The sequence below is a fragment of the Thermobia domestica genome, chromosome 3 (assembly GCF_964235325.1).
Source record: "Thermobia domestica chromosome 3, izTheDome1.hap1.1, whole genome shotgun sequence".
Lineage (NCBI taxonomy): Eukaryota > Metazoa > Arthropoda > Insecta > Zygentoma > Lepismatidae > Thermobia > Thermobia domestica.
This window is the reverse complement of record NC_137456.1, coordinates 352031951-352059465: the sequence shown is the minus strand read 5'-3', so window position 1 is coordinate 352059465 and position 27515 is coordinate 352031951. Positions and strand designations below refer to the sequence as shown.

At 36.8% G+C, this 27515-nt stretch overlaps 1 protein-coding gene across 3 annotated transcripts in view; it reads right to left on the bottom strand.

Moving 5' to 3' along the window:
* LOC145681309 (F-box only protein 6-like) overlaps positions 1-27014 on the bottom strand; it is a 37381-nt gene extending 10367 nt beyond the window's left edge. Inside the window, exons 1-4 of one of the 3 annotated variants that reach the window (XM_081752971.1) lie at positions 26742-27014; positions 16923-17276; positions 4643-4874; positions 97-229 (exon numbers count right to left, since the gene is read on the bottom strand). In XM_081752971.1, coding sequence (XP_081609097.1) covers positions 97-229; positions 4643-4874; positions 16923-17265 — 708 coding nt within the window. In that variant the 5' untranslated portion in view covers positions 17266-17276; positions 26742-27014. Of the gene's footprint in view, positions 1-96; positions 230-4642; positions 4875-10925; positions 11158-16922; positions 17277-26505; positions 26628-26741 lie in introns of those variants that run through there. The other 2 variants (XM_081752970.1, XM_081752972.1) reach the window with 2 other exon arrangements.
* Positions 27015-27515: the final 501 nt, after the last annotated feature.

Below are 27515 nucleotides of genomic sequence, written 5' to 3'. Positions count from 1 at the left end.
AACCCGAGACCCCAAGCACCAGAGGTGAACGCTCTACCACTGAGTCACCGCGGCCCCAATGAAGTATATGAATTTACAAGATAATCTCATCCATACCCTATGCCACTCACTGCCTTCCCATTGCTTCACAGTAGCTCGGTGATTGAAGTCAACAATAGGCTCCTTCGTGGCACTTAGTAAAGTCACCTTGAACTCGTAGACACAACCACAATCAAAGCGACCCGCATACCTATAATGACAAAACAATGAAAAATTATTAATATCATTTACCTTTCAAGAATTTCTTTCATTAAATTTAAGACGTATCACTTTTCTTTCTCACAATACATTTTAATAAGCAGTTTACTGCTTTCTTTTTAAGGAACTTTTCTGAGCTCAGTATAACTGAATAGGACTTTAGCGTGTTTTTTAAAATCTTATCCTAACTCAAGTTGAAACTGTGTGATTTTAGCTCTCGCCTTAACTGGATGATAGTTTACTACTGGATAATCTTTGACGGAAACCACCGATGAAAGTACCACGTTCATTTTAGTAACTTATTAATAAACAAAACCTAGATTTATTTACATAGTAATTAACAAAACGCTGAGGACTGGAAATTTTCCCGCACTAATCCAGGAATGTATATAACTTCGGTTTGAAACAAACACAGAGCGTGTTGAACAATGAAAATGAATTTTGATAACTTTCAGTTTAACGTCCCCTGCAGGAGCGACGCTATATGAGACGGGACCGACTGATTAACGTGAAATCAGAAGCACACGAGCTCCCGTCGGGAATCGAACCCGGATCTCCTACGCCAAAGGCGCGTACGCTAACCGCTTAGCCTCGAAGGAGCTCTAAATTTGATTTTGTTGTTGGAACAACTGTTTACAAACCAGAAGTTTTATTCGGGGAAGGGAGGGGAGTATGAAAGCAGACCCCAAGTTTAACACATGGCTTCTATGTGTATCAAATTGTTACACAAGGTGACTTACATAACCTTGGGTCCAGCAGTCAATGTGTTAAATGAAATTTTTAGTCTAACATCTCACGGTTATGCAGTTTATGCTAAAGGAGATGAATACTTAAGAAAAGTGAAGGATTGTGAAAAAACTGATTGGTTAAGAAAGTGGGAGAAGAAAGGAAAACTGAGAAAACCCACACACATGATATTGTTCACCACAAATTCACTTAGCCTGCGATCGAACCAGGGACCACTATCATCGGAGACGAGGGCCTCCCATCCTTCAACTTTGATTTTTGAATATATATATATATATATATATATATATGTGTGTGTGTGTGTGTGTGTGTGTGCGAAACGAATCCTTTTCTTAACCCTTTTGGGATTTTGAAGCTAAATTTTAGACTTTCAGTCAAGCTGCTACTGCATCATCATTTATCCTAGGATTTTGGTTCGTACCCCATTCTCTTCAGAATAAAGCAACCTTCAAACGATACCATTTGCATGTCCGTATCATATACTCGAAAAGAGGAATTCGAGGAAAATTGGGATATTTTCTGACTTTCAAAAGTTTAGGTTCCTCTGGAATGGCCCTGTGTTAACGTACAGCTCTCAAAATCACTTGAAATACTAGGCCACAACACGTGTAATCTGTCAGATGATCATGTCGACGACATATGTATGTTTTTGGATCCCATAAAACCTTTTAGACAGCATTTGTGAGAGTACAAAAATAAGCCTTTTGCGTTGTACTCTTGAAGGCCAAATAGATGACGTCATGACCCCCACCAATTTGACAAGCTTCTCCTCAAAACACGTGTGACCTGTTTCATAATGCATGAACGACTGAACAATTTTTAAAAATCCAGCAGTAATAGGTGTTTAAAATGAGCGTTTTAAAACAATATACACATATGTATATACCATAAATCACGAAAGGGTTAAATGAAATAACGAAAAACCAACGACATTGGTGTAGTTCCAAGTAAAATTTTTACTTCTACTGATACGGACAGGGAAGCAATCACTTGAAAGAAATACACACCAATGACAGGACATTGACATTTACTTAGATACACACCAATGACAGGACATTGACAAAAGTCCATCTAAGTTAACTGTTTCAACAAAACCTGTACACACTTTCAGTTTTACACGCACTTACTTTACTCAAACTTTCCGGGAGGAAAATGAAATTTCTTAAGAGCTAAGCCTTGAATAAGTGAGTATTGCACACACACACAAACATATGCAAAGAAAATGTATATTTCAAACGTATTTCCGAGTGAGAATAATCAGTTAAGTTGAAAGCTAACGGTAGGCTGAGATTAGAAGTGAGGGCTAAATCCACGAAGCGGTGCATGTTGTATAAATTCATAATTTTCTTCTGACTCTAAATTTGATGTATTTATATATTTGTGAATGATAAAACAACAATACGAACACATAACTATTCCTACTCAGACATTATTTATCGACCATTTGGACAGGAACAATTCAAATCGAGGAACGTTGGTAAATTAATGAACAGAAGTCCTCCATTCATAAAAGAACAATGACGTGAAGGGCGGCCAAAGATTTAGAAATTAGTCCAAAGCAGAGAAATATTATATAAAAATCGAAGCAAATAAATTAATTAACTTAATCAATTAAAACGTCATACTTGATCGATGCAGGTCTGTATACCTAATTTTCCAGCATTATATATACATAAAATACTTCTCCTCATCAATTTAATGGAAACACCTTTACCACGCCGCAACAGTTCCAGTTATGTGAATGTGCGCATTATGGAATACGTAGTCATCTCCCGGAAACTAGGAACAATATGGTTCCCTAATATGGCGACCTAATCACAGGCAGTGACGAAATCGGTTGGCGTCAGCACAGTACCACTGAACACTTGCATATAGTGATCCACAGCAGTTCTTCATGCTTGAGCGGAGACATTGTGCATCATACATTCTTCACGCGTCTGCCACAAATAGACACAGCCTGTAGTTTGAAATAACGTGAACAATGATTCATCCGACCATATCGCACATTTCCAGTTTTCAGTGTCCATACTGATGTTCGTGGCGCCATTGGCGTCATCCTACAGGGTTATGGTTTCTTATCAGCGGTTCTGCCCATGCAACCGACCCCGCATGTCTACGTCATATATATTGCAGCGGAAAGTGATTGTCGATAGAGGCTGTGTGGTAGATGAAACTTGAGTTGCTTAGTTATTTGAATCGCTGTCGACCGACGATTTTATGTGACAATCAGCTTTAATGCTCGGTGGGACCTCTCACTAAGGGTTTCCTTACGACCACAGTTCTTCGCCGATATGGCTTTGCTGTGAGTTCTGTACGCCATCATACAACCTTGGACACTGTCTCCGATGACACGTGTCACTTTCGATATGCTTGCACCATATAAACGAGCGCCAATAATTTGAAAATAACAGAGATTGCCACCGTCTGCTCAGTTCACTGTACACTCGTTCTACTGCTTCTCACGTAGTACGGAGTTTGCCCTAACACACAATCACCAACAGCCACGTTATATTTGCCAACCCAGACATCTTACATGTTTCCCTTTAATAAGTAGCTATATATATAAACAAGACAGATTACTAAATCTACAGAGTTAAATACAAATTGGTCGAACATATAATTAATATTTATGAGAAGGATTTTAGATTCCTGGGTTTTCGGCATCTATGGCCATTTAGCCCGTCACGTATGAAGGATGATGTCCCTTGGCGAGCACACTATCCAAGGAAGAGGAAGGAAGCGGACTGGAACCTATATAAGTTAGTTACCTCCCCGGCTTTGCCTGGTGTGAATGAGGAAAACCCAGGAAAACCTCGTTCAGGACGGCTGGCCTGAAAAAAGCTTTCTACGCCTTTTAGACCGAAAAAATGAAATCTGTAAGTTTTACGTCCCACGGTTATGCCGGTTAGGCTAAAGGAGACGGTGATTATGAGAAATGATGGAATGAAGAAAGTGGGAGGAAACGGGAGAACCCTGAGAAAACCCACGAGCGCGGTGTCTGCCCATCACAAAGTCCACACGGCGCGAGCTGGGATCGAACCAGGGACCCCAAGCACCGGATGTGAACGCTCTACCACTGAGCCACCGCGCCCCCTTTTTTTTAGACCGAGTGCCCCTATCGGGAATATTATTGAAAGAGTACATAATACAAGAAAAAATTAATGTATTGAGGAAGAGGTACCAGCGCTATTAGTAGCAGTCCGGGCCGCCTACAGGATGAATGGATATCGATCAAAGTATGAATAGGTTGTTATGCAAGATACATCTATGGCATAACGTAGACTGGGGAAATCTTGTAGAATTTTTTATTGGTACACGTTTATTAATAAAACTGACTTCATTCTCCATCTATAATCTCTAACAATCGCATATTATTCTAAACAATACATTTTGAAACCCTAACAGTGAGAACACTTTCTTTTTTTGGACAATCGTAAAGTACTAGTGAAAAAGTAGGATATCCCTTCCAAACGTTAATACGTTACTTTCCACCCAGTCACAAGAAAAGTTATTATACCCGAACAAGTATTATACTCATAGTAAATACATCCAAAACAGTCATCCCAACTACTATAACTTTCCTTATATAACTTTGTACGGAATGCCGGATGGGTCGCACATAACGACATACGGTGAGATGTGTTTAAGTCTTACTCACCATTCGGATATTTCAATATGGGGCTGCATTTCGTCCATAACTTTGTGACAGACTCCTTCTGAATACAGCTGAATAATTTGTTCTTTCGAACAGGCCTCGTAGGAGGTGGCAAAGCAAACTGTTACGTCCCCAAACACAGGGTCAAATGGTAAAGGGTCGCATCCCACAGGAGGGCTTTCAACCACCCATCGGTTGCCTCCGTTCTCTAATACGCTCCAGTATTTCAGGTTTTCTGTAAATGCAAACATGCAACAATTAGAAACTCAACTGGAATAGAATTATTAATTTCTTTTTACAAAGAACGAAGGTGTGTGACGAGCAGAAGAGGATCTTATAAAATCTTCCTGAATAAGACTAAAATTAAGGCTAAAGTAAAGACTGTAGCTTTTGCTTTTGTTGTTCGTCAATCAAATATTAACTTTCTTTGCATGAAATGATTATGTAATTTCCACAAAAACTGAATCCCGTATAACGTTTCCCAAGTACAACTCCTTTTGGTGCAAGTTGGAGACATATCCATAGATATATGTATACAGGTATATAAAAAGGGGGTATGGTGGTTGAGTGGTAAAGCGCTTAGCTCTGGTCTGTGGGGTCCCTGGTTCGGTCCCCGTCCAATAAGTTGGTGGTGGAAAACATCGTGTTCGTGGATTTCCTCAGGGTACTCCCGTTTCTTCCCATAAAGTCATTCCACCAATTCTTCCATTAATCATCCGTCTCCATTAGCCTAACGGACATAATTGTGGGACGTTAAACCGAAAGGTATTAATAATGAGCTAGAATTTCCTGAAGCTTTCTTATTAGCCAAGATTAGTGGAGGTTCAAAGCAACCAGGAGTGGGTATAAAGAAAACAACATTTATATACGAGTGAGAGTCAAATCAAAACTATAGAAGTGCATTCAAATTTAGAAGCACCAATATATCGTCCTGGAAACTGGCAACACTGATTGGTACGTGTGATTTTAAAAGTGCACTTCGAAATTTCAATTCTACATCAGGACGGAAAAAAGTAAATCAATTGAAATATTTTAGTTTAGCGTCCCACGATTATGTCCTTTAGACCAAGGGAAATGATGATTAAAGCAAGTGAATGATGAGAGAATTGGTGAAATGAGAAAGTGGGAGGAAACGAGGACAAACTTACTCGGCCGAGGATCGAACCAGGAATCCCAGAGATAAGCGCTCTACCACTGAGCCACCATACTCCAAATAGCGTGGAAAACTCTAACAAAAAACAAAAAGCGTTCTGTTATTCGTTTTTAAACTTCCAACAATTCTGGTAAAGACAGCTGAAGGGATCAAGCGAAACATCACAGAAACATGGGATATGGACTGTCACCGTTACCATTAAGATTAGCAGTTAACGGTTATAAAACGAGCCATTTTCACAACCTCAGTCAAAGCACCCGGAGCCTCATTGACCCTAGTTCAAGTATAGAGGCGAATGAAAATGCACAAGAAAATCCTGGATCGTCATCTGGGTTTCTCCAAGAGAATAATAATACGCGACAAAAAATACGATCCAGAAACGAAGCGTCAATCATCAGTTTGGGTCTTCCTAGGTACGGATCCACCACATCCCATCCCATCCCCTCCCCCAAAAAAGTGAAGAAATCACTTGGGAAGAAAAAAATGTTTTCCTCCTTCTTATCCCCAGTGCCCCTTATCGTGACAGTTTTCGGCAAGATGCTACGCGACGAAATATCTTCCCAAACTGTCTAAAGCGCGAACATGAAACTTTGTCAGTCAGGTCTGCGCAGCCGTGCACCATGATAATGTATCTGCGCACACCACTGGATAAATAACGGCGTTTTTAACAGTCAAGAGCAGCGACACAACTAGGCTAGTCGTTGCCCGGGGCAAGAACTCGCCTTAGCGCTCCCTCCTCCCCTCCCCCACCTGATCAATCAAACCAAAACGCTCTCCAACTACACCTGATATGGCATCACACAGTAATTCTCCTATTCCGTTTTTTCTTTAACTGGTAAAGCTTGATTTCAAAACTGCAGTACATAATTTAATTTTTGGTACAGGATAACACACCAAACTTATTTGAATTTGATTGCCAAATAATCTCAGAGTAGCATGCTTGACATATTTTTATAGTCTTATCATAATAACTGCAAATCACAATGTTTCTGGAATTATATCAGGATATACAGGTGTGTAGAATGAATCAACAGTCTCTTGCTTTAGAATAGAATATTTAATTATGACAAGCAGTCAAGTTATTGTCTCTGTATTACACTCGTACATTTTGCAAATCTGTTAAATCGAAGTAAGTTATATGAAAACATAAAAATCTGGAACTAAAATTTAAATTTACGGGCTCTTTTGGCTGCAAAGGTTTTTTTAGAATATTCTCAAAAGATAGCTTTGAAGCTAACTTTTGCTCTATTAATATGATCCTAAGACTGGTGATTCGTTGTTCTCCTTGGGAGGGCGCAGTGGCTCAGTGATAGAGCGTTCACCTCCGGTGCTTGGGGTCCCTGGTTCGATCCCAGCTCGCGCCGTGTGGACTTTGTGGTGGACAAACACTGTGCTCGTGGGTTTTCTCGGGGTTCTCCCGTTTCCTCCCACTTTCTTCATTTCACTCATCTGTCATCATCACCGTCTCCTTTAGCCTAACCGGCATAACCGTGGGACGTAAAACTTAAAGATTTCATTTCATTTTCATTTTCGTTGTTCTCCTTTTAAGTTTCTGAGGTAATTTTTTATGATCTTTAGTTTGCTAAAACTCCTTTCCTTGTTTTATAGTGAAAATAAATATTTGCCCAGTTTTGCGCCCGCCAATCCGGCGCTCGGGGCACTTCCCCCCCCCCCCCCCCCCAGCTACGTCACTGGTCAAGAGTGAAAACTTTATCCCACTCCCTTAGTCCTGATTTAGCCGCATGTGACCTTTTTCTTTTTCCCACAATGAAAGAAAGAATTCGTCGTCATCGATTTGAGTCACCGCGAAGTACTGAAGCTGCTTAGAGAAGTACTTGATAACAGCCCTAAAGAAATATGGCGCTTGGCATTTCAAAAATAGTTTCAGAGGATGGAACCTCGCATATAGTGTGATGGAGAATACTTCGAGACAACGTATCTCATCTTTTTAACTTTCATTCTCAAAACTTTCCGAGTGACCCTGCGGACAAATAGCAGGTCATCGAACACAATGGTCCTTACATGGCTTTATAATGTTATTTTTAAGTAACAATAATATGTGCGTTTCAGTGACATCTTCAGTGCGTATCGTTTAAAAAGTTTGAAGTCGCTTGACGAAGTACGTTTCTTTAAAATCAATTTTCTTCACTGTAGAAATAATATATATGGTTCTTGAGGCATTGTTCTTGAATTTTGTTGTTAATAACCTACGGTATCTTCTCATAATGATAGCATAACATAATAAGATGAAATTTATTAGTAGTACTTTAAGAATCATATACGAAGTGTGATCAAAAAATACGGTGTGAATAATTTTATTAGAAACAAAGTACATAATAAGCTTACATTGAATTTGATTTAATCTCCTTTAAAGTACTTTTCTTGGCTAGCAATGCACTTATTCCAACGTTGACTTCATGACTGGAAGGATTTCTGGAAGGCTTCTTTTCGAAAGGCGTTCAGCTGCTCTGTCGTAACCCTCTCAGTGTCAGGAATGGTGTCAAAATATTTTCCTTTAAGCACGGTTTTAATTTTCGGAAAGAGCCAGAAGTCGCATGGTGCCATATCTGGAGAGCACAGCGAATGTAGACAAGAATACTTTTTCGACCAAAAACAAGCGGATCAAAAACAAGGTGTGGCACGGTGCGTCTTAGTGGTGAACAAGAAGTCATTGCCCATTTAATCGGCGGTTAAAGAGCTTTCCACGGATCCATACGTTCTTCGAAAGCTCTCAAATAGTCATTCGCTTGTTTGAACAAGTCATTTTTGCCACTTTTTGCACATTTTAATCTGTTTTTGACGTCGAAGGACGTCTCTATCGTTGCTCGTTTTTAACGGACTTCTTGCCGCCTTCGAATTGCTCATACTACTTGCAAAGTCTTCAATGTCACCGCTTCATCGTCCATACACTGGTTTTGACATTTCGTGTACTTCTTTGGCACCTTTTTTTTGCAGCTTTCAGGGTTCATAGTCGTCTGGTCTCTTCTAAATAGTTGAAAAGTGACCAAAATCTCATCAAAAAATAACTTTAAACCTTGATGCCGAACTTAGGCACAAATTGAATTTTACATTTTTTAAAAAAAACAAAATAGGGCCGGCTGGATCATAGCTGAAATACGCAATGTTTTAATAACTTAAGATTAAAAATTATTTTACTTAAGTTTATCAGCAAATAAAAAAAAATGGATCACTTGTGTTTAGAGGTTCATTATTATTTACATACTTTCCACGGTTTTGTATTTCAATTTTGATCTGGATGGGGTAAGGTCAAATTTCTATATTTCCTAGATTACTATTAACTGGTAATAAAATTTTATCTTGTATAATTGCTTTGATATAAATTTTGGCTTGGTACCACATGATTGGTAAACATGGGTATAGCTTTTACCAACATTCCGCATACAATGAAAAGTAAACTGTAAACAGGGATTATGTGTCATTCTCTTTTAACACAATAAGATCAAAGCAAATAATGTGGATTATGTTTATACCCTTATTATGAACTTTTAAAATAAATTACAAATGTTAACTAAAAATGCAGTTGCATACAAAATGCTTACAAGGGCTCTCAAACGCACCTTCAGAGCTTAAGCACCCAGCAACCATCCACTGTGCTTTACAAAGAATAAATGCTGAAGTTAGAATAAAGCTGACTTGGTTCACATGTAGCAGCAAGTACTGAAGTTTTCAGAAGAGTAATAAGAGACAAGTTTCTCCCTTTTTCCATATATATTTATCATATTTTTCTTAGAAAACTGCCAATGCAAAACATAAATCACATAAAAAATTACTTTATCCCCATAAAAAGTAACTTTTAGTGACAAATTTGATAAAAAAGTAACTTTTAGTGACCAACTTTTTTAAAAAAAAGTGACTGGCTATGAACCTGAGCTTTGAACAAAACTTAATGTTGGCGCGCGACAGACACTTTTAACACATCCTCATTCTGCCTCTGGAAGCCAACTAACATGTCACAACTCGTTCAACCTCGATACTGACAGTAACAAAGGTTCAGGCCACCGGGCTTACTAATTGAAATGGATGCAACATCCATATATGACACTGTGCAAATACATTCATTGTACTTTTTGATCATACTTTGTACATTATTTCTACAGTGAAGGAAACTGATTTAAGAAGATTTACTTCTTCAAGCAACGTAAAATTTAAGAGATACACATTGACGTTAGTGAACAACTTATCGCTGAAACGCTTACGTATGAGTTACTATATGAATGCTTAAATGAATACTTAACTTTTGTTATAACTAATGATAAATACCTTGGTAAAATGAAGAGAAATTTATTACTAAAATAATGAAAGAAAAAAAAAAGCTCGTTTAATAGATATATGTCCTATCACCAAAATTAAGGCATGTTATCATCGTGACTAATATCGAACAAATTATAAATGATAATCTTGTGTAGGTGCTTGAGACAGATGGACGCCACAACAGAAGAGAGAAATAACCTAGAGATTTTAACAAAAAATATTGACTCAAACATTTGGAAGAGAACGACCCAACGAAACGAGAGAGACCCTTCAAAAACTACACAACGCGGAACTTTCCAACACATACACATCATAAAAAGTACCATAATTATATCGAGGCTCCAATATGAAAGGAAACTTACGAAAATCTTTGAGTTTTACTTCCCACGGTTATGCCGGCTAGACTAAAAGAAACTGTGATGATCAGAAATGAACGAAATGATGGAATGAAGAAAGTGGGACAAAACGGAAGAACCCCGAGAAAACCCACGCACATGGTGTTTCTCCACCACAAAGCTCACTTGGCGAGAGCTGGGATCGAAACAAGGACCCCATGTACCAGAGGTGAACGCTCTACTACTTAGCCACCACGGTCCCAAGGATAATTATGAAAGATACATTAAGTTTTGGTTGGAAACTTTCGGGTAAAATGGTCTTTAGGTAGGCCAAAAACATATGAGGAGACTACAAACCAGGATCTTAGAAAATGGTTCCGATTTGCCCAAATTGACGCAGAATGGATTCAACAGCATTTCGTTTCTGCAGCAAAGGAGGTTAATTAAATTAGTTTGTTACTGACAAGGATTTTCCACAGAAGCCTTCACCCAAAGTATTTAATAAAGCAAACGAAGGGGTACTCACCAATCTGATACCTCTATACACAAGGGAAGATTATCCATCACATTGCTGCAAAACCCTTCATCCTTCAGGCATATAACCTGTTCTTTGGAGCACGAGTGGTAGGAGGTGGCGAAGCACATCGTCTTTCCGGAAAAATCGTCATGGCTAGGCAGGGGATCGGAGCCGGACGGCGGGTCTTCAACTCGTAACCTATCACCGCCATTGCTACGAATTATCCAGTGCTTCAACTCCTCTACAAGAATTAAGAAAAAAAAAAAACTAATAACACTATTGGTAAATGTTTAGTGTGAAGAACATAGAAAATCACGAAAACCATACTGTTAGTGTTAATTTTGCGTCCGTTGAAACCAGGTCCGCTAATACAAAAGAATATTATTGTTACCTTTTTAACAAGTTGTCAGGAAATCATTACAGAGGACTGTTGAAGCTGAAGGAAGTTGAAACTGCATCGACGGTCACATAGATTTCAGCTTTTCTGTATTCTTGTCATGAGGAAAGAAAACTTGCACAGAGAAAGAAAGCAAATATTATTCAAAATAAATTGGTCTCTTGAACAACTGATCAGTGCTGAGTGTCTGGGTTCGAGACTCTGCCGCTGAGCTCATAGTTAATGCTATACCAAGTCTAATGGGGAAAGATTGTACGCAAAATCGAGGAAATACACCTAGCACAGGCGTAAAGTCTGCCAAGTTTCTTTCCAGTTTCCCTATCAAGAAGGAACGCCTGAATAAAATTAATAATCAGGGTTCTGAGTTCAAAACAGGGTGGAAAAAATCATGATTTTTTTCAAAAAAATCATTTTTGTTGATTTTTTTGATTTAAATCGATTTGTTTTATTTAAATCAAATCTTTTTCTTCGTATAATACAAGTCGCGAACTGAAGAAAAAACATTAGGAATTAGTAGTATTAAATGTTAATTATGCCATTTAAGTGAAAGTATTGGGTTTTAATTTTGAATTAATTCCCAATCGTTAACCTATTTCAATCCCAAACAATGTTTCTTAAAGCATTAAGGAAAAAGTACAGCAATGTATATCAACATGACACTTTTCTTTTCACGAAAGTTACTGATATTTGGCAGGGGCATATTTTTAAACAATTGGAACTAGCTAGCGGCACGAAATACATATAAAGTACATAAATTTCGCCTAAAATCAACTAACTCACTCTATGACCTATGGAACCCGGAGGTTCAATGCCATGTTCACAAAAGCTCTCCTGACTTCTATCCTTAGTCAACTGAATCCAGTTTCTAATTTGTATTCTTATTTCTGCGAGATCCATCTTAATATTGTCCTCCCATCTGCGCCTTGGTCTTCCTAATGGTCGTTTTCCGATTGGACTTCCAGTTAAAACTTTGAAAGCGTTCCCACTTTCTTCCATTCTCGCTACATGTCCTGCCCACCTGATCCTCCAAGATTTGATGACCCTAACAATGTTTGGTGAACGGTATAAATTATGCAGTTCCTCATCATGAAGTTTTCCCCATTCCTCATTTCCGTTTCTTTTGGTTCCGAATATTCGTTTCAGGATTTTATTCTCAAATACTTTCAGTCTGCGTTTTTCCCTCAGCGTAAGCTCGAACGTTCTTGGCTGTGAACGAGTAGCTGGTACCTACACGTGGAAGATGTTCTTTTCGTCTGTACGCTTCAAGTGAGCGCGGAAAATACAGTTGAAAAATTTGCTGGGTGTGTAATGCTGAAAACATCATACCCATTCCAAGGAGAAATAAATGTTGGTCGGCAAGTAGAACATGGACAACTATGGACAACCATTTCACAAGCACCGAGCTCGCTGAGGAATTGTTTTTCCAGAGAATGACAGTTGTTGGTACAATGAAAAAATGCAAAACGGACATCCCCAGGAAAATGGTTGAAATCCGAGAGCAATCAGAAAACACGTACATATGAAGAAAAGTGAAAGTATAGTAGAATGTAGAATTTCAGTAGAATGTATTGTAATACATAAATGTTTCACAACTATCTTATAGTAAATAAAAGTACGCAACTACATTTAACAATATAACAAAAATAAAAGCTAATGAAAAAGTGGCTACTAACAATATTATTGGTCTGCACGGACCCCACGATGGCATTAACGTAAACTTTTAAAGGATGGCAGCATAAGGTTAACCACTGATTTTTGTAGAGACGTAAGAATCTCAATCAGGGGACTACTTCCCCCTCCCCCGCGGCTGAAACCAGGAAATGGGACTGGAAAACGAGTTATAAAGCCAGATGCTTTTGCTCCAGCGGGAAGTTTGTCTTCAGAAACAAGCTATCAACACCTTCCTCCCTGCGACATGTAAAACTTAGAAAGGGACGTGTTCTGGTTGTGCATCTTCGGAGTTTGGAGATTGATTTATTTCTGACGTCAATGGTTTGGAAAATTAGACCTAGCCTCTCGACAAGGAAAATTTTCACTCAGCAGTTTTGCTAGCCATTTTCAAAGCAATTAATTCAATTTTCCTCTTTTTTCATGAAATGATAGCTTCTGGCAACAATCAACCTAACTCGAATTCACCGGGCTCTCTCGAATTGGTCTTCTCGGCCACAGCTGCTTCAGTCCCCGATTTAATTCAACCAAGTTATAGTGTTAATTTATATATATATATATATATATGTGTGTGTTAATTTATATATATATATATAAAGTTTACTGAAAATTAGTTGGACTTCGGACTTAAGAATTCAACCGTTTTCTCACAAAGTCAATTTCGTATACCATTTGTAATTTTCTTCTAGTTTGCGTCGAATTAATCAGATTTTTGCACAGAATGATACCTCATTACCTGGATGGAGGCTTGAAGTGAACGTTGAAGCTGTTGTCTGGTTGGACGACTCAGCTTATAAAAATTACTATTACAATTGCCTACCCGATTGGTGCAGCTTGGTCATCTCTGCCCTCAACGGCCGACTCTAACAACATATTTCATTTTAATTAGTTTGACAACCACAGAATGAATTAAATTACTACTGGTAAGCTAATTCTATATAACACTCCCCCCCCCCCCCCCGAAAAGTGTAAAATCTAGAGAAAAAATGAGTTATCAGTGAACAGATGAATAAAAAATCGTGCCAGTATATCTTTAGAAAACTACCGACTATTACGGCTATAAATGGGCAACAGATGGCATCCTGAAAAGTAACAAGAATTGCATGTGAGTTACCCAGAGCTACTTTCTTTGAAAATCTTTCAGTTTAACGTCCCACGATTATGCCCTTTTAGGCTAAGGGAGACGATAATTAAAGCAAGTAAACGATGATGGAAGAATTGGTGGAATGCCATTGTAGGAGGAAAAGGGAGGATCAAAAGAAAACCCACCGACACGATGTTGTTTATCACAAACTTATTTGGCTGGAGAACAAACCAGGATCCCCTTGCACCTAAGGTAAGTGCTCTACCACTGACCCACCGTGCCCCCCTACCCGAGCTACTGATAGAGGAAACAAGAGACTACTGGAACAGTTTATAGTACAATTACAGTACTTAGCATGTAGTAAGGACTGAACATATTTTTTAAACTATACACATGTGTGTCACACATTAATTTTAATTAACTAATTAGTTTTCATTTACATAAAAATTAATTCATGTAGAAACATCGAAAAAAAAATACTAAAAATAACTCAGCTACCCGCTCACTTAAGAAATCAAGCCTTCAATATTTCAACCTCCTAAGAGGGTTTGGTCATGATCCGTCATTCGTCAATCAGAAAACACTAAATAAACTTTTTTTTTCTTTCTTTTTGCCCTGTAACAAATGGAAAAAGAACAGATATTTTGAAAGGCACTATCATATGTTTTAACACTTGAAGACTGGATTTTTTTTAACACGAAAAAGTATTTAATTAGAGCGGCCCGAAATATTGAAAACGATTTCTTAGATGAAAAGCAATAGCAGCGGGCGCAAGGTGAGTTATTTTTAGTATTAAATATGTGCCCTAGAGCCAGGGCCGGATATAGATTTGATGAGGCCTTAAGCTATTGAAGATAACCGGGCCTTTTATATGTCCAGTTGTCCTGTGCCAACTGATATTTCAGTGAGCAGGATAGCAAGAGGGGTTCTATTACTTATATCATGGAAGCACATTGTTGATGTACGTAGATTTTATTTTTATTTTTATCTTATTTGGTCTAGGAATTAATTCGTGCGGGTGGACAAGAGATGGCGCAACGAACGGAGCGTCCCACAGTTCCGTGTATCCACACATGTGTTGCAAACCCCTCTCATCGCATATCGTTCGTAGTATAGGGCAGTGGATTAAAGCGTCAACAACACCAGTTTGTAGTTAAGTGAACATGGCGCAATTTCTGCCTGATAAAGTGTTTTTGCGGGGTGTCCTGCTGCATTACGTTAACATGCAGAAAAGTGCGACTGAAAGTCATTGTATTTTGGTGGAAGTGTATGGTGACCATGCTCTAGCTGAGCGAACGTGTCAGAAGTGGTTTGCACGGTTTAGAAGTGGTGATTTCGGCTTGGCAGACCAAGAGCGAGCTGGACAGCCAAAAAAAATTTCAAGACGAAGAATTGACAGCATTGCTCGAGCAGGATTCGTGTCAAACGCAGGAACAACTTGCAGCAGCATTAGGCGTTGATCAAACAACAGTCTCCAAACGCCATGGGAATGATTCAAAAGATGTCACATTGGGTTCCACATGAATTGAAAGACAGAGACGTTGAAAGACGAAAAACCATTTGCGAATTGCTGCTTCAACGACAGAGCAGAAAGGGGTTTCTGCATCGAATTATTACGGGTGATGAGAAGTGGATCCATTACGAGAACCCTAAACGAAAAAAGGCCTGGGTGAAACCAGGTGAACCAGGTCCATCACAACCAAAACGAGATATTCACTGTGCAAAGGTTATGCTGTGCATATGGTGGGATATGAAAGGTGTGGTGTACTATGAGCTGCTGCAACCGGGTGAAACTATGAATGGAGAACGTTATCGACGACAATTAATGCGTTTGAAGCAAGCTCTGGCCAGAACACGACCAGAATGGGAGAACAGACATGATAAACTTATTGTTCAACATGATAACGCTCGCCCACATGTCGCAAAACCGGTCAAAACCTATTTAGAAAATGTCGGATGGGAAGTTTTACCCCACCCGCCGTATTCACCAGACGTTGCTCCTTCGGACTACTACTTGTTCGATTGCATGAACAACGATTTGATTGGACAGCGGTTTACTTCTTCAGAAGATATCGAAACATGGGTCTCTGACTGGATCGCTTCCAAGGATGAGGACTTCTTTCGCCACGGAATCCGTACATTGCCTGACAGATGGGCGAAAGTGGTGGCTAGCGATGGACAATATTTTTCTTAAGGTATTTATGTATTTTGTGTTTGTACTACAGCTTCAATGTGTGCGTACAAACCGCACGAATTAATTCCTAGACCAAATATTTTTGAAAATGTACATCCAATTTTTTGCTTTAACAGGGTGTCTACTGAGTTTGTTTTTCAAAATTCCAGTATATTTAGTATAACTATCAGCAAAATTCCTGTAGCTAATACAATAATTTTTTAAAAGTTCTTTAGGAATAATCACACTTTTGCTGATTTCAGGTTTGTAATTGTTTTACCATCAAACGAATATTTTATTTTTAATAAATTTAGTTAACCTTGATTTTTTAAAATACAATGACTTTTTAATATTTTTAAAAACTCCCCTCACAGCCCTCCACTCCACCCATTGCTTTAAACGTCTAATTACAAAATAATTGTTTTCAAGACTATTATAACAATTACAAAAAACCACTGTTGACAAATTACCAGTTTTATGATTTTTCCAGTATGTGGATCAAAATTCCAATATTAAAATTAAATTCCAGTACAATTAAGGTATTTTTAATATCAGTAGACACCCTGTTTAATATTTTCAGCCCCCACGAGAGTGGAGCCCTAAGCCATAGCTTGTTTAGCTTATACGTAAATCCGGCACTGCCTAGAACATTCACTAGTAGTTATACTTCAGAGAAATTCTTACCTTGTCCACAGTGATTTTTAATCAAATTCTTTCCAAATGGATCCTTTACACAAATCCAATAATACACAAACCACGGGAGTTTCTTCTTCGGACAATACTTCAAACTGTCGTAACGTCCTCTTTCAGCTTTCACTTTCAAGGCATCACTGTCGATGACGCGACGCCACACTTTACACACGCGTCGACAACTGGGTACAAGTGTCTTTATGTCTACAAAACTTAGTATATTAATCAGAACGTCCTCTGGAACGTAGTGGTTCTTCAGAAGATAACCATTGTTGGCGTCAATTTCTCCTGGTTCCATCTTTGTTTGTTGCCTTACAATCGATCCGATTTGACCCATAATTCTAACAGCTGTAAAGGAAAAACAAACTTTAATAATGGATTACAAAGAAAGGAATACGCAGGGTATATCCAAATGTTAGGAATTAACTTCACACAAAAATTCTTCAAAAGACAAAAATTGAAACCCTAAAATTACCGTACATAAACATTTTAAGCATATAAAGTCAAGAAAGATTCTTCTCTTTAATAATTTAGGAGACTTTTCTTCTTCCCTCTGAATATGAAATTGTGCCGTACCATCCTTCGAAAATAGAAAAAGCCAACATCTTACTACATGCATACGATATTAGATTTAAAAAAAAAAAAAAAAAAAGGGTTAGGGTTAGTGCACTAACTACTAAAACTAAGAGTTTCTATATATTTTTACACAAGTGTTTCTTAAGATATTAACGTGTGAATAACAGACAAGAGGGTATTTTCTTATTAAAATATTGTTCACATATTGGGGAAAGCGACTTTGTGCCCACCCTGTATAAGTATGTAAGAAAATCTTAAAATGCTTATTAATGGGCGATAACCTTCTTATTAGAACCACCCTAATAATTCCCAGGCGTAAATTTAATCACCATTACAAAAAAGAATGAATATTTGAAGTGCATGATGAAACACATTACGCAGTTAAGGGCAATGCATGATATATGCTCAGTTCGAGAAATTCCCAAATTATAATTGCAGCTATCAGTTCCGAACGTTAATAACAAAAATGTAACGAAGGAAGCCTATATTCAATTTAGGCACCAGCAAACTGACTTCCAATTAACTGAAGTGAAATCTTACTCACATGTAGCCCATGTGATAATTTATGGAAAGGTAAGTAAACTCCCGTTTCTGTTCTGTTATTTCGATTATGGAAGTTAATAATCATAATACAATGAGACTCAAATGTACAGTATAGTATGAAAACAAGTGTCATGCAGAGAATGATTAGGGAAAATCCTGTTTTGAACAGGTAACGGAGCAATCCTGCTTTCTTCTTTTTCGTAACATTGGGTTTGGGTTTTAAAATCGTTAACTATTTCAACGGGGAAATCGCCGTAAACATTTAAGACGAAAATTCTTTTTTGTGCGTGTCTGTTTGTTTTTTCCCAGATAATAGGGCGTATTTAGAGGGGTCCTGTCCCCTCTCCATTTTTTTGTTGTTGTTAATTTTATAACTTGCGAAATTTATGTATTTCATGCCGCAAGCTAGTTCTGAGATTTTAAAAATAGGCTCCTACCAAATATCAGTAGCTATTGAGAAAAAAAGTGTCATTTTGATAAACGTTGCTGTACTTTTTCCTTAATGCTTAACCTTTTAAATTATATCACCTATTTTTAGGTGATAGGGTAGAATCTTCATTATTCGATTAAAAAAATAACCAATAAGGCTTTTTACTTCGTTTTCTTCAAGGCTGGAGGCATTTTAGAACACGTTACATATGCTTTCACGCCTTTCTGCGTTGAGGCATAGTGTGTGATGACGTATAAATTTAAAAATATATTTTTTGTTATGCGTATTATTATTATTATTATTATTTGGCGGGTTACATTTTGCATTCAGAAGACTGAAATTTTGCACACAAGTTCAGTGCACCTCGTAATAATTTTCAGATGTTTTCAGATCTCTGCGTGGAAACAGCGGGGTCCAGAGGGGCAAAAATGTTTTAAAAAATGATATTTTTAACAAAAAATAGCTTTTTTTCGTGATTTTCCCGCCTCAGATGGAGACATTAATGGTACCGTTTGAAAGGCTGTTCTATTCTGAAGAAAATGATGTACGTACTATGCTCCTAGAATAAATAGGAATGTCTCAGGAAACTATTACCTGAGATCCTGTTTTATACGGGAATCTGGGGTATTTGGGAAATATTATTTTTCGCGGGATTACTTTTGCACCTACAAGATTGAAATTTTGCACATTTACTCAGTGGACCCCTCAGTATTTTTCAGATCTCTGCCTTAAAACAGGGGGAGGGGTCCACAGAGGTAAAAATAAATAAAAAAAAATGTAACAGAAAATTCCTTTTTTCGTGATTTACCCGCCCCAGATACATGATGGAGACATTTGAAGGGTACCGTTTGAAAATTGTTTTATTCTGAAGAGAATAATGCACAAATCATGATCCTAGGATAAATAGGGATGTCTGAGGAAATTTTTATATTACATCTGGGTCATCTGGGGCATTGTGGGAATGTTCTTAGCTCATTGTTAATGTTAAATAGTTTCTTCACCCTTACTACTCAAGATAGAAGCTTGAAATTTTGTACACACATTTAGTACACCCCTTAGTATTTCCCAGTTGATTTTGAGATCTGTGCGTTAACACAGGAAAATCCAGATGGGATCAAAATTAAAAAAAAAAAAATGACGATTACTCTCAAAATTTCCCGCTTCAGGGACAGGAAAGAGTGATGTATGTACCATGATCCTAGGATAAATAGGGATGATGCTGTAGCTGCTTGACTGAAAGTCTATAATTTACCTTTAAAAAGAGCTATAATTTAAAAGGATTAAGAAACATTGTTTGGGATTGATATAAGTTAACGATTTGGGATAATTCAAAATTCAACCCCAATATTTTCACTTAAATGGCATAATTAGCATTTAATACTAATTCCTAATGCTTTTTCTTCAGTTCGCGACTTGTATTATACGAGGAGAAAGATTTGATTTAAATCAAAAAATCGATTTAAATAAAAAAAATCAACAAAAATTTTTTTTAAAAAAATCATGATTTTTTTCCACCCTGCTTCGTAAACATGACTGTAGTCCACGAGCACTCACTCAGAACTGCCTTCTAACTGCTCGCGCTGCGCGAGCATTGAGGGGAAGGCAGGCGAGTTCATGTGCTCTGAGGGAGGGTCGATACCTTACCTACCGCTGGTATGAATTATAATGGATTGCATTCTTCCCGAGTATATATATATCAGTGTTGTCATTACTAAAAATCCAACCCTTGTATTACGTACAAAAAGTTACAACACCCCCATGAAGTGCTGAGCACACAAGTTTGTGGCAGACAGGTTCCCAAACATCTGAATGCTGGACACAGCCGACAGCGAGTGCAGTGTTCTTTCCAAGTATATTTTTTGCTCCATCCCCTCCCCGAGGTAAACAACCCCCTACGCCGGAGCTAAAATATATCAAATAATGCCCAGTGCAGCTCCAACTCATTTTGATCTCTCCCTGGACACTTATTTGGAAGAAAACGTAAGTGAACGATAGCTTGTGATGTGAGTACATCATTTACCTCTATAAAGAGGATACAACCTGGTTGTAGCAAAAATACAATTCAGGATATGACTTACTTCCATAACTTTGAACCTGAGACAAAACAAGTTTGAAAGCAGTGGAAAACCTATCTTCACTCCCACAATATTTCATGTGAGACCGTTCGAGGTAATGGCCAGGTTATGCAACTCAGGGCATTCTTACAATAGACTCTCTACAAAATTGTGATACGGTGACTATTGCGAACTATTACGACGTTTAATAATAATAATATAATAATAATAATAATAATAAAGAAAGAAAGAAAGAAAGAAAGAAAGAAAGAAAGAAAGAAAGAAAGAAAGAAAGAAAGAAAGAAAGAAAGAAAGAAAGAAAGAAAGAAAGAAAGAAAGAAGAAAGAAAGAAAGAAAGAAAGAAAGAAAGAAAGAAAGAAAGAAAGAAAGAAAGAAAGAAAGAAAGAAAGAAAGAAAGAAAGAAAGAAAGAAAGAAAGAAAAAGAAAGAAAGAAAGAAAGAAAGAAAGAAAGAAAGAAAGAAAGAAAGAAAGAAAGAAAGAAAGAAAGAAAGAAAGAAAGAAAGAAAGAAAGAAAGAAAGAAAGAAAGAAAGAAAGAAAGAAAGAAAGAAAGAAAGAAAGAAAAGAAAGAAAAGAAAGAAAGAAAGAAAGAAAGAAAGAAAGAAAGAAAGAAAGAAAGAAAGAAAGAAAGAAAGAAAGAAAGAAAGAAAGAAAGAAAGAAAGAAAGAAAGAAAGAAAGAAAGAAAGAAAGAAAGAAAGAAAGAAAGAAAGAAAGAAGAAAGAAAGAAAGAAAAGAAAGAAAGAAAGAAAGAAAGAAAGAAAGAAAGAAAGAAAGAAAGAAAGAAGAAAGAAAGAAAGAAAGAAAGAAAGAAAGAAAGAAAGAAAGAAAGAAAGAAAGAAAGAAAGAAAGAAAGAAAGAAAGAAAGAAAGAAAGAAAGAAAGAAAAGAAAGAAAGAAAGAAAGAAAGAAAGAAAGAAAGAAAGAAAGAAAGAAAGAAAGAAAGAAAGAAAGAAAGAAAAGAAAGAAAGAAAGAAAGAAAGAAAGAAAGAAAGAAAGAAAGAAAGAAAGAAAGAAAGAAAGAAAGAAAAAAAAAGAAGTGAAATCGCCGTGAGAGCTGTCTGAAATAGTTTTGACGCACCACAACAACAATATTTATAGGTGTGACAGCAAAGTGAGATGAAATAAAATGTTTGCTCACGAAATGTGGTACCCTCAAACTTTTCTTCTGTTTCCTATCTTAATAATGAACTATGTTCTAGTAGTGATAAAGAAGTTATTAGGTCTCATACTGATTTCCTAAACAAAAAACCTCTTATGGATTGATGTAAGAAGAAACTTGCACTAAGATGGAATTACATAAAGATTTCAGGTTTGTGCGACTTCTCATTTCTGGCTAGGTAAGAAAATTGTCAATCACTCCCGTGTAATACATATAATAATAATAATAACAATAATAATAATAATAATAATAATAATAATAATAATAATAATAATAATAATAATAATAATAATAATAATGACAAACCTGTATAAGAGTAGCAGGAAAGTTAGGAAAAAAATAAAATCACTCTGTGGGATTCGAAACAGATTCAAAAGCATTGAAACCGCACAGAAAAGATGAGTCTAATACGGATGGCTATCGGTGCAGCTGTAGAGCGTTCTTGCAGTTCCAATGACAGATAACGAATTCGTCAACAAGTTTTTTTTTTTTTTTTTTTTTTTTTTTTTTAAATCGAAAAGCATGAGAAGTTTTCTGCATTTACCAAGGAAGGTACTACTTTGTTCTAGAAGTATGACTACATTAACTAAGAAAAGAAAAGTTGATTATATGGAGCTGCGAACCCTAAGCTGTTTTCCGAAGTTTTGTTATTTCTTTCCTATTGTTTCCCCTTCTTATTACTTCGAATGAGTTCTTATCAAACTGACGATTTCAAGGGACTTAGATAAATTCACGTGGACAATTATATATTGGAGAAGTGTACTTAGCAAGTAGTTATTTTTGTATCTTGCACATGTTCTCTTGAAAGGCACTATTGAAAATTTAGTTCTCAGATACATTTGTTCTTAAACATTTTAATTCTATCCATAAAATTTCCATTTTGTGATTTCAGCATTGTCAGCCTGTATCAACATTCAAACAAGGGTAAGGATCACGCTTGTAAATTAAAGGAAACGGGTTAAATGGCGGATAGTAAGCCCAGAAATGTGAAAAATACGTAAAGTTTACAGAATAGGTGAAATGGTTATTTTCCAAGAAATGCATGCGAACAAGACACCTGTAATGTGGTATTTTCAAGTGTTACAAGATGGGTGTTGTTGGTATTATTTTGAGTGTAGGCATGCTGAGTCACACACTATGGTGTAATGAGGAAATTCAAAGATGGTAGTTGCATGTGATTAGGGTTGGCTTGTTTAAACCATGTTTCATTTCTTTAAAAATAATAATAAAAAAAAAAAAGTTCGTAAAACCTTGATAACACACATTTGTGGGTTATCACGTTTCACTCCCGTATATGATTAGTACCTATTATATTCAGACCTAAATTCCCCATTCATTACTCAAAGAAAATGAAATGAAATCTTTAAAGTTTTATGTCCCACGGGTTATGCCGGTTAGGCTAAAGGAGACGGCGATGATGAAAAATGAATAAAATGGTGGAACGAAGAAAGTGAAAGGAAACGAGAGAACCTCGAGAAAACCCACGAGCAAGGTGTTTGTCCACCACAAAGTGCACACTGCGCGAGCTGGAATCGAACCAGGGACCCCAAGCGCCGGAAGTGAACGCTCTACCACTGAGCCACCGCGCCCCTTTCATTACTGAAAAAGATTATACTACAAAAGCAACTTTTCTTTTATATATATATATATATAAGTTTATGAATGTTTCTTTCGTGAACTTTTTACACTTTGTTATTATTGTTATGGAACTGTAATCAAAGAAAAATTCTAAATATTGTTTCATAGTAATAATGTTTACTATTGATAAAATACATGGAAATGCCGTAGTTTGGGAGGGGGGTTATACAAACTCCACGAGAGGCATTTATTGAAATCAGAAGTATCTCTGGTATCTATTTATGTACAAATGGGTCAGAGCCAAAGTGGACTCAAATAATTTGTATCTTTATTCACTTTTCTTACTGATATGTAAATTAAGTCGTCGTATTTCTTTAACTTGGACTAATAAAAGTCGTAGTGAACTAACTTGGACTTAATTAGTTCTTCTATACTTGCAGATTTTGAAATTGTCCATATGTAATTCTGTATAATGGTTTCACTTGTGCAACTGTTTATCTTTTTGTCCTTCTGAAATGACTCTTGACAGTTATAACAAGTATACAAAGATCAGTACCCTACAAACGTACCCCTCGTTTCCACTAGGATCTCCTTGCTGCTCTCCTAGTTATGGACAGTAGGAATATTCCCGGTGGAAAGGGAAAAAAATGGGAATATTCCGGGTTCTTCCCCTGGCATATAAATTCTCGAAAATGAATTTATTTCAATTTCTTTACTTTATTTTTCAGATTATAAGAACTCATTCATATGATTAATCACTTTATTTATGTTTATTATCATTTACTTTTAGGTTTCACATAATTTGGAGGTTAAAAAATTGAAATTCGTTGACTGTACTTTATATAACTAATAATATGATTGTTTAATTTTCATTTCCATTTGCGCTTGCACTAGAAAGTGTTAATGTACTAATTTATAAATGAAAAGGATCAATTTTTTTGTCTGAACTTAATGTTGGTAACCTAATTTAACGTATGAAAGCATAAAACGACCGAATCGGAATAGAATAATAATAATAATAATAAAAAAAAAGTGAAAGAGCTGTCGCCCCATCGCTAAACAATAGCCGTAAATACATATAGTTTTAAAAGGTAATGTTTACATATCAAAATTAGAGTTACTTCTCAGGATGTTTCACTAGTACCGGTGTTTCCGGACCTGTGTTAATTAGGATTTGTTTGCTTCTTTTTAGGTGTGTATTCCTGTACGAAGCGTTGTTGGTGAATTTATGTAACACCGTGTATATTGTTCAGAAAAGCCTGCCTTCTTAAATTAGACATTTAATAGTGCACAGTAAGAACACAATAACAAAGCACATTATACCTCAAATCAACATTGTGTATATATACCATTACATATACTGGCAGCCTTACGAAATTTTCGACAGACTATGTACGTTTTCAGGCAGTTACCCAACCTAATTTGTGTACCATTAAAAAATTTATAACATCACTAGTAGGATCAAGTTTAGAAAATCCACTTACATATACACTCGAACTGTTTAGTGGTGTAAAAGCAGATGCACTTCCTATACTAAATGTTTCTCCAACATATTTACTCGCATAAAACATATTATAAGTAAATATACATTCATGCGTACTCCTAAATATAATAAAATAACATAATACCGTTCAAAATGTGCACTTTAAAGAATCCTCTGGAGGCAACAATAATAAATATACTGTGAGAAAAAAACTAATTTTATTTTGGAATCATAATATAGTACTATAATGCAATTTTCTTTGTACATAAATTCCCGGAATATTCCCATTTTCCGGAATCTTCACGGGAATATTCCCAGAGAACATTCCCGAAAAATATTTTCTCGGAAATTCAATCATCACTATGCGCTCCTGCCCTGACTTAGAAGGCATTGGTGCTGTAAAAGTGGCAACGTAGCCACCTAGCATAGGTTGGTTCATATTGTTTCCACTGTAGTTTTTATGGCATATACCCGAATGCCGTATTGGGTTAAGTGCCGTATCGCTGGACCAATTTTAGGAAATTTACCGGGTCAGTTCGAGAATTTATTTAAATTTGTGAGGAAGAATGAGTACAAGGCAGGTAAGAGGAATAGTAAAAGTTAAGAAAGTGGTTGTATTTGTTGATTGTTTTTGATGTTAGCGGCACTGTATGTGGAGGCGGATGGACTATCTCGTGGAGAGGTAAACTTGTTTTACTGTACGGATCCATAAATTATAAAATGTACAGAAGAAATTTGGCAAGTCTAATTTGCCCATTTCAAGTCGAGAACAGAATCCAACCAACCCCTGCCGGGCTTCTAACCTGTTCCTACAACTACTACTACTACTACTCTTACTCATGCTTCTACTACTACTAATACTATGGATTCGTACTACAGTAATACTGCACGCCTAATGTAACGTAATCTAACGTAACTTAATGTAATCCAACAAAATATAACGGAATGCAATACATTTTGGTGCTTTTTTTTTTTTCCAGTTTTCAAAGTGGTCCAGCGTTACAGCACAAATGCCCAAGTCGTGAAAGAATTGTAATATTTCAACAATTATATCTGGTGGCTTCCCTTGAATCTCATCTACACCAAGTGAGATATTTTACGTCGTCCAGCGCAAATCTTTTGGTGGACAATATCAAAATAGAGGAAGAATTATAATTTTTCAACAATTATTTCGAGTGGTGTGCCAACAGTAAACCTGCACAAGAAATTTCACGTTTTTCACTCTGAAAATACTGGACTTATTCTGATAGTTAAAACAAATAAATGGTCGGAGGGCAAGGTTCTAGAACACAGGTCCCCTTCCCACTTAGCTGTAATAGACAAAATAACGTGTCCTGCGGACCTATAACCCGCCTCCACTCGTTAACGCTCGCTCAGCAATACTATGTGAATTAGATTCTTTACTTTAGTACAGGAAAGAACCAACTTAGCTATTAATCTATATAGGAGAAGGTAATAGTTAAGAACAGCTACTTCTCATCTCCCGTGCACGAGGATACATCTTACTGTTGCACTACCTAAACACCCTAAGTACAAGGGCAAGAACTCAGTCTATTACCTACTTTTTAACATCCTAGATAGTCATTGAATAATTCCTGAAAGTATGGCGTTTCTCGTCCTTCCCTAAATGGGAAGTACGGTTCCTTAACTATAACCTAGGAGAACCTGTGTTCTCGAACCTTCCCGGTTGGAGAAGTAATAGAAAGAAATAGGAAAATCTAATACAAAATTATACCTGAACTGAAAAACTAATGTTATATTTATGATTTAACTTTGTACTTCTTGTTACATTTGATTTAAGTTTGAAGTTACAGCAATACGAACTTCGCAAATGATTCATCAGTATTGAGTATTACTTTGCTTCGGCAATATTTCTGAAATACAATAACTAATGGACACAAATCATTACCGAAATATGAGTCATCAAAAGTTAAAAGCTTCTTTATTAATAATGCAAAAATAATACTGTACCTCATACGAGCATCTTGTTAATTATAATTAGTAAAGACATAAGGATGCTATGTTGAGATCTCCAATGTACAAATAGTACTGAATATGACTTTAGAAAACAACACTATATCCTTCCTTTATCATACAATTTTTTGCATTCCATTTGCTTTTCTGCTTAACAATTTCATCCGGTTTTTCCCAGGCCAGGTGGTACGCCCCATCAGCATTTCCAACCAGACACTTGAAATTTTAGCTTTTTATATTCTAAAAATTCCGAATAAGGTCACGGAGCCTTATTCCGCACAAGCATTTGCAAACATTGCGGACTGTAACGCACACAAAACTGCTAAAAACAATTATAATTGCTATGCCTGTTACCGGCAATTAAAGCGTAGATTTCGTGTTGTGTTCACGCAATGTGTTACTGAATAGGGCTCACGACATTTCGTGGAAATAATAAACGTTCACATACAGTATGCAGAAATTGTCTGTATATTAACGTTACGCAAAAGATGCAAGCGTTGATTAAACTTCTATGCCGTTTACCGCAAACTAAATAGCAAACTTTGCTTTGTGTTGTTCCAAATCACTACACAATGTGTTCGTAGATTACATCTTCCTAAAATAAAAAGTCTCGTTCCTGTTTTCCATCGAAAACCAGCAGAAAGCTTTCTTTTTTTTCTGCAAGTATATCACAAGGTATCAAGGATGTTATGAAATACAGTAGAGCGTCGATTATCCGAACGTCGGTCAACCGAACGACCGCTTAACCGAACTGTGTACTCGCTCGCACCT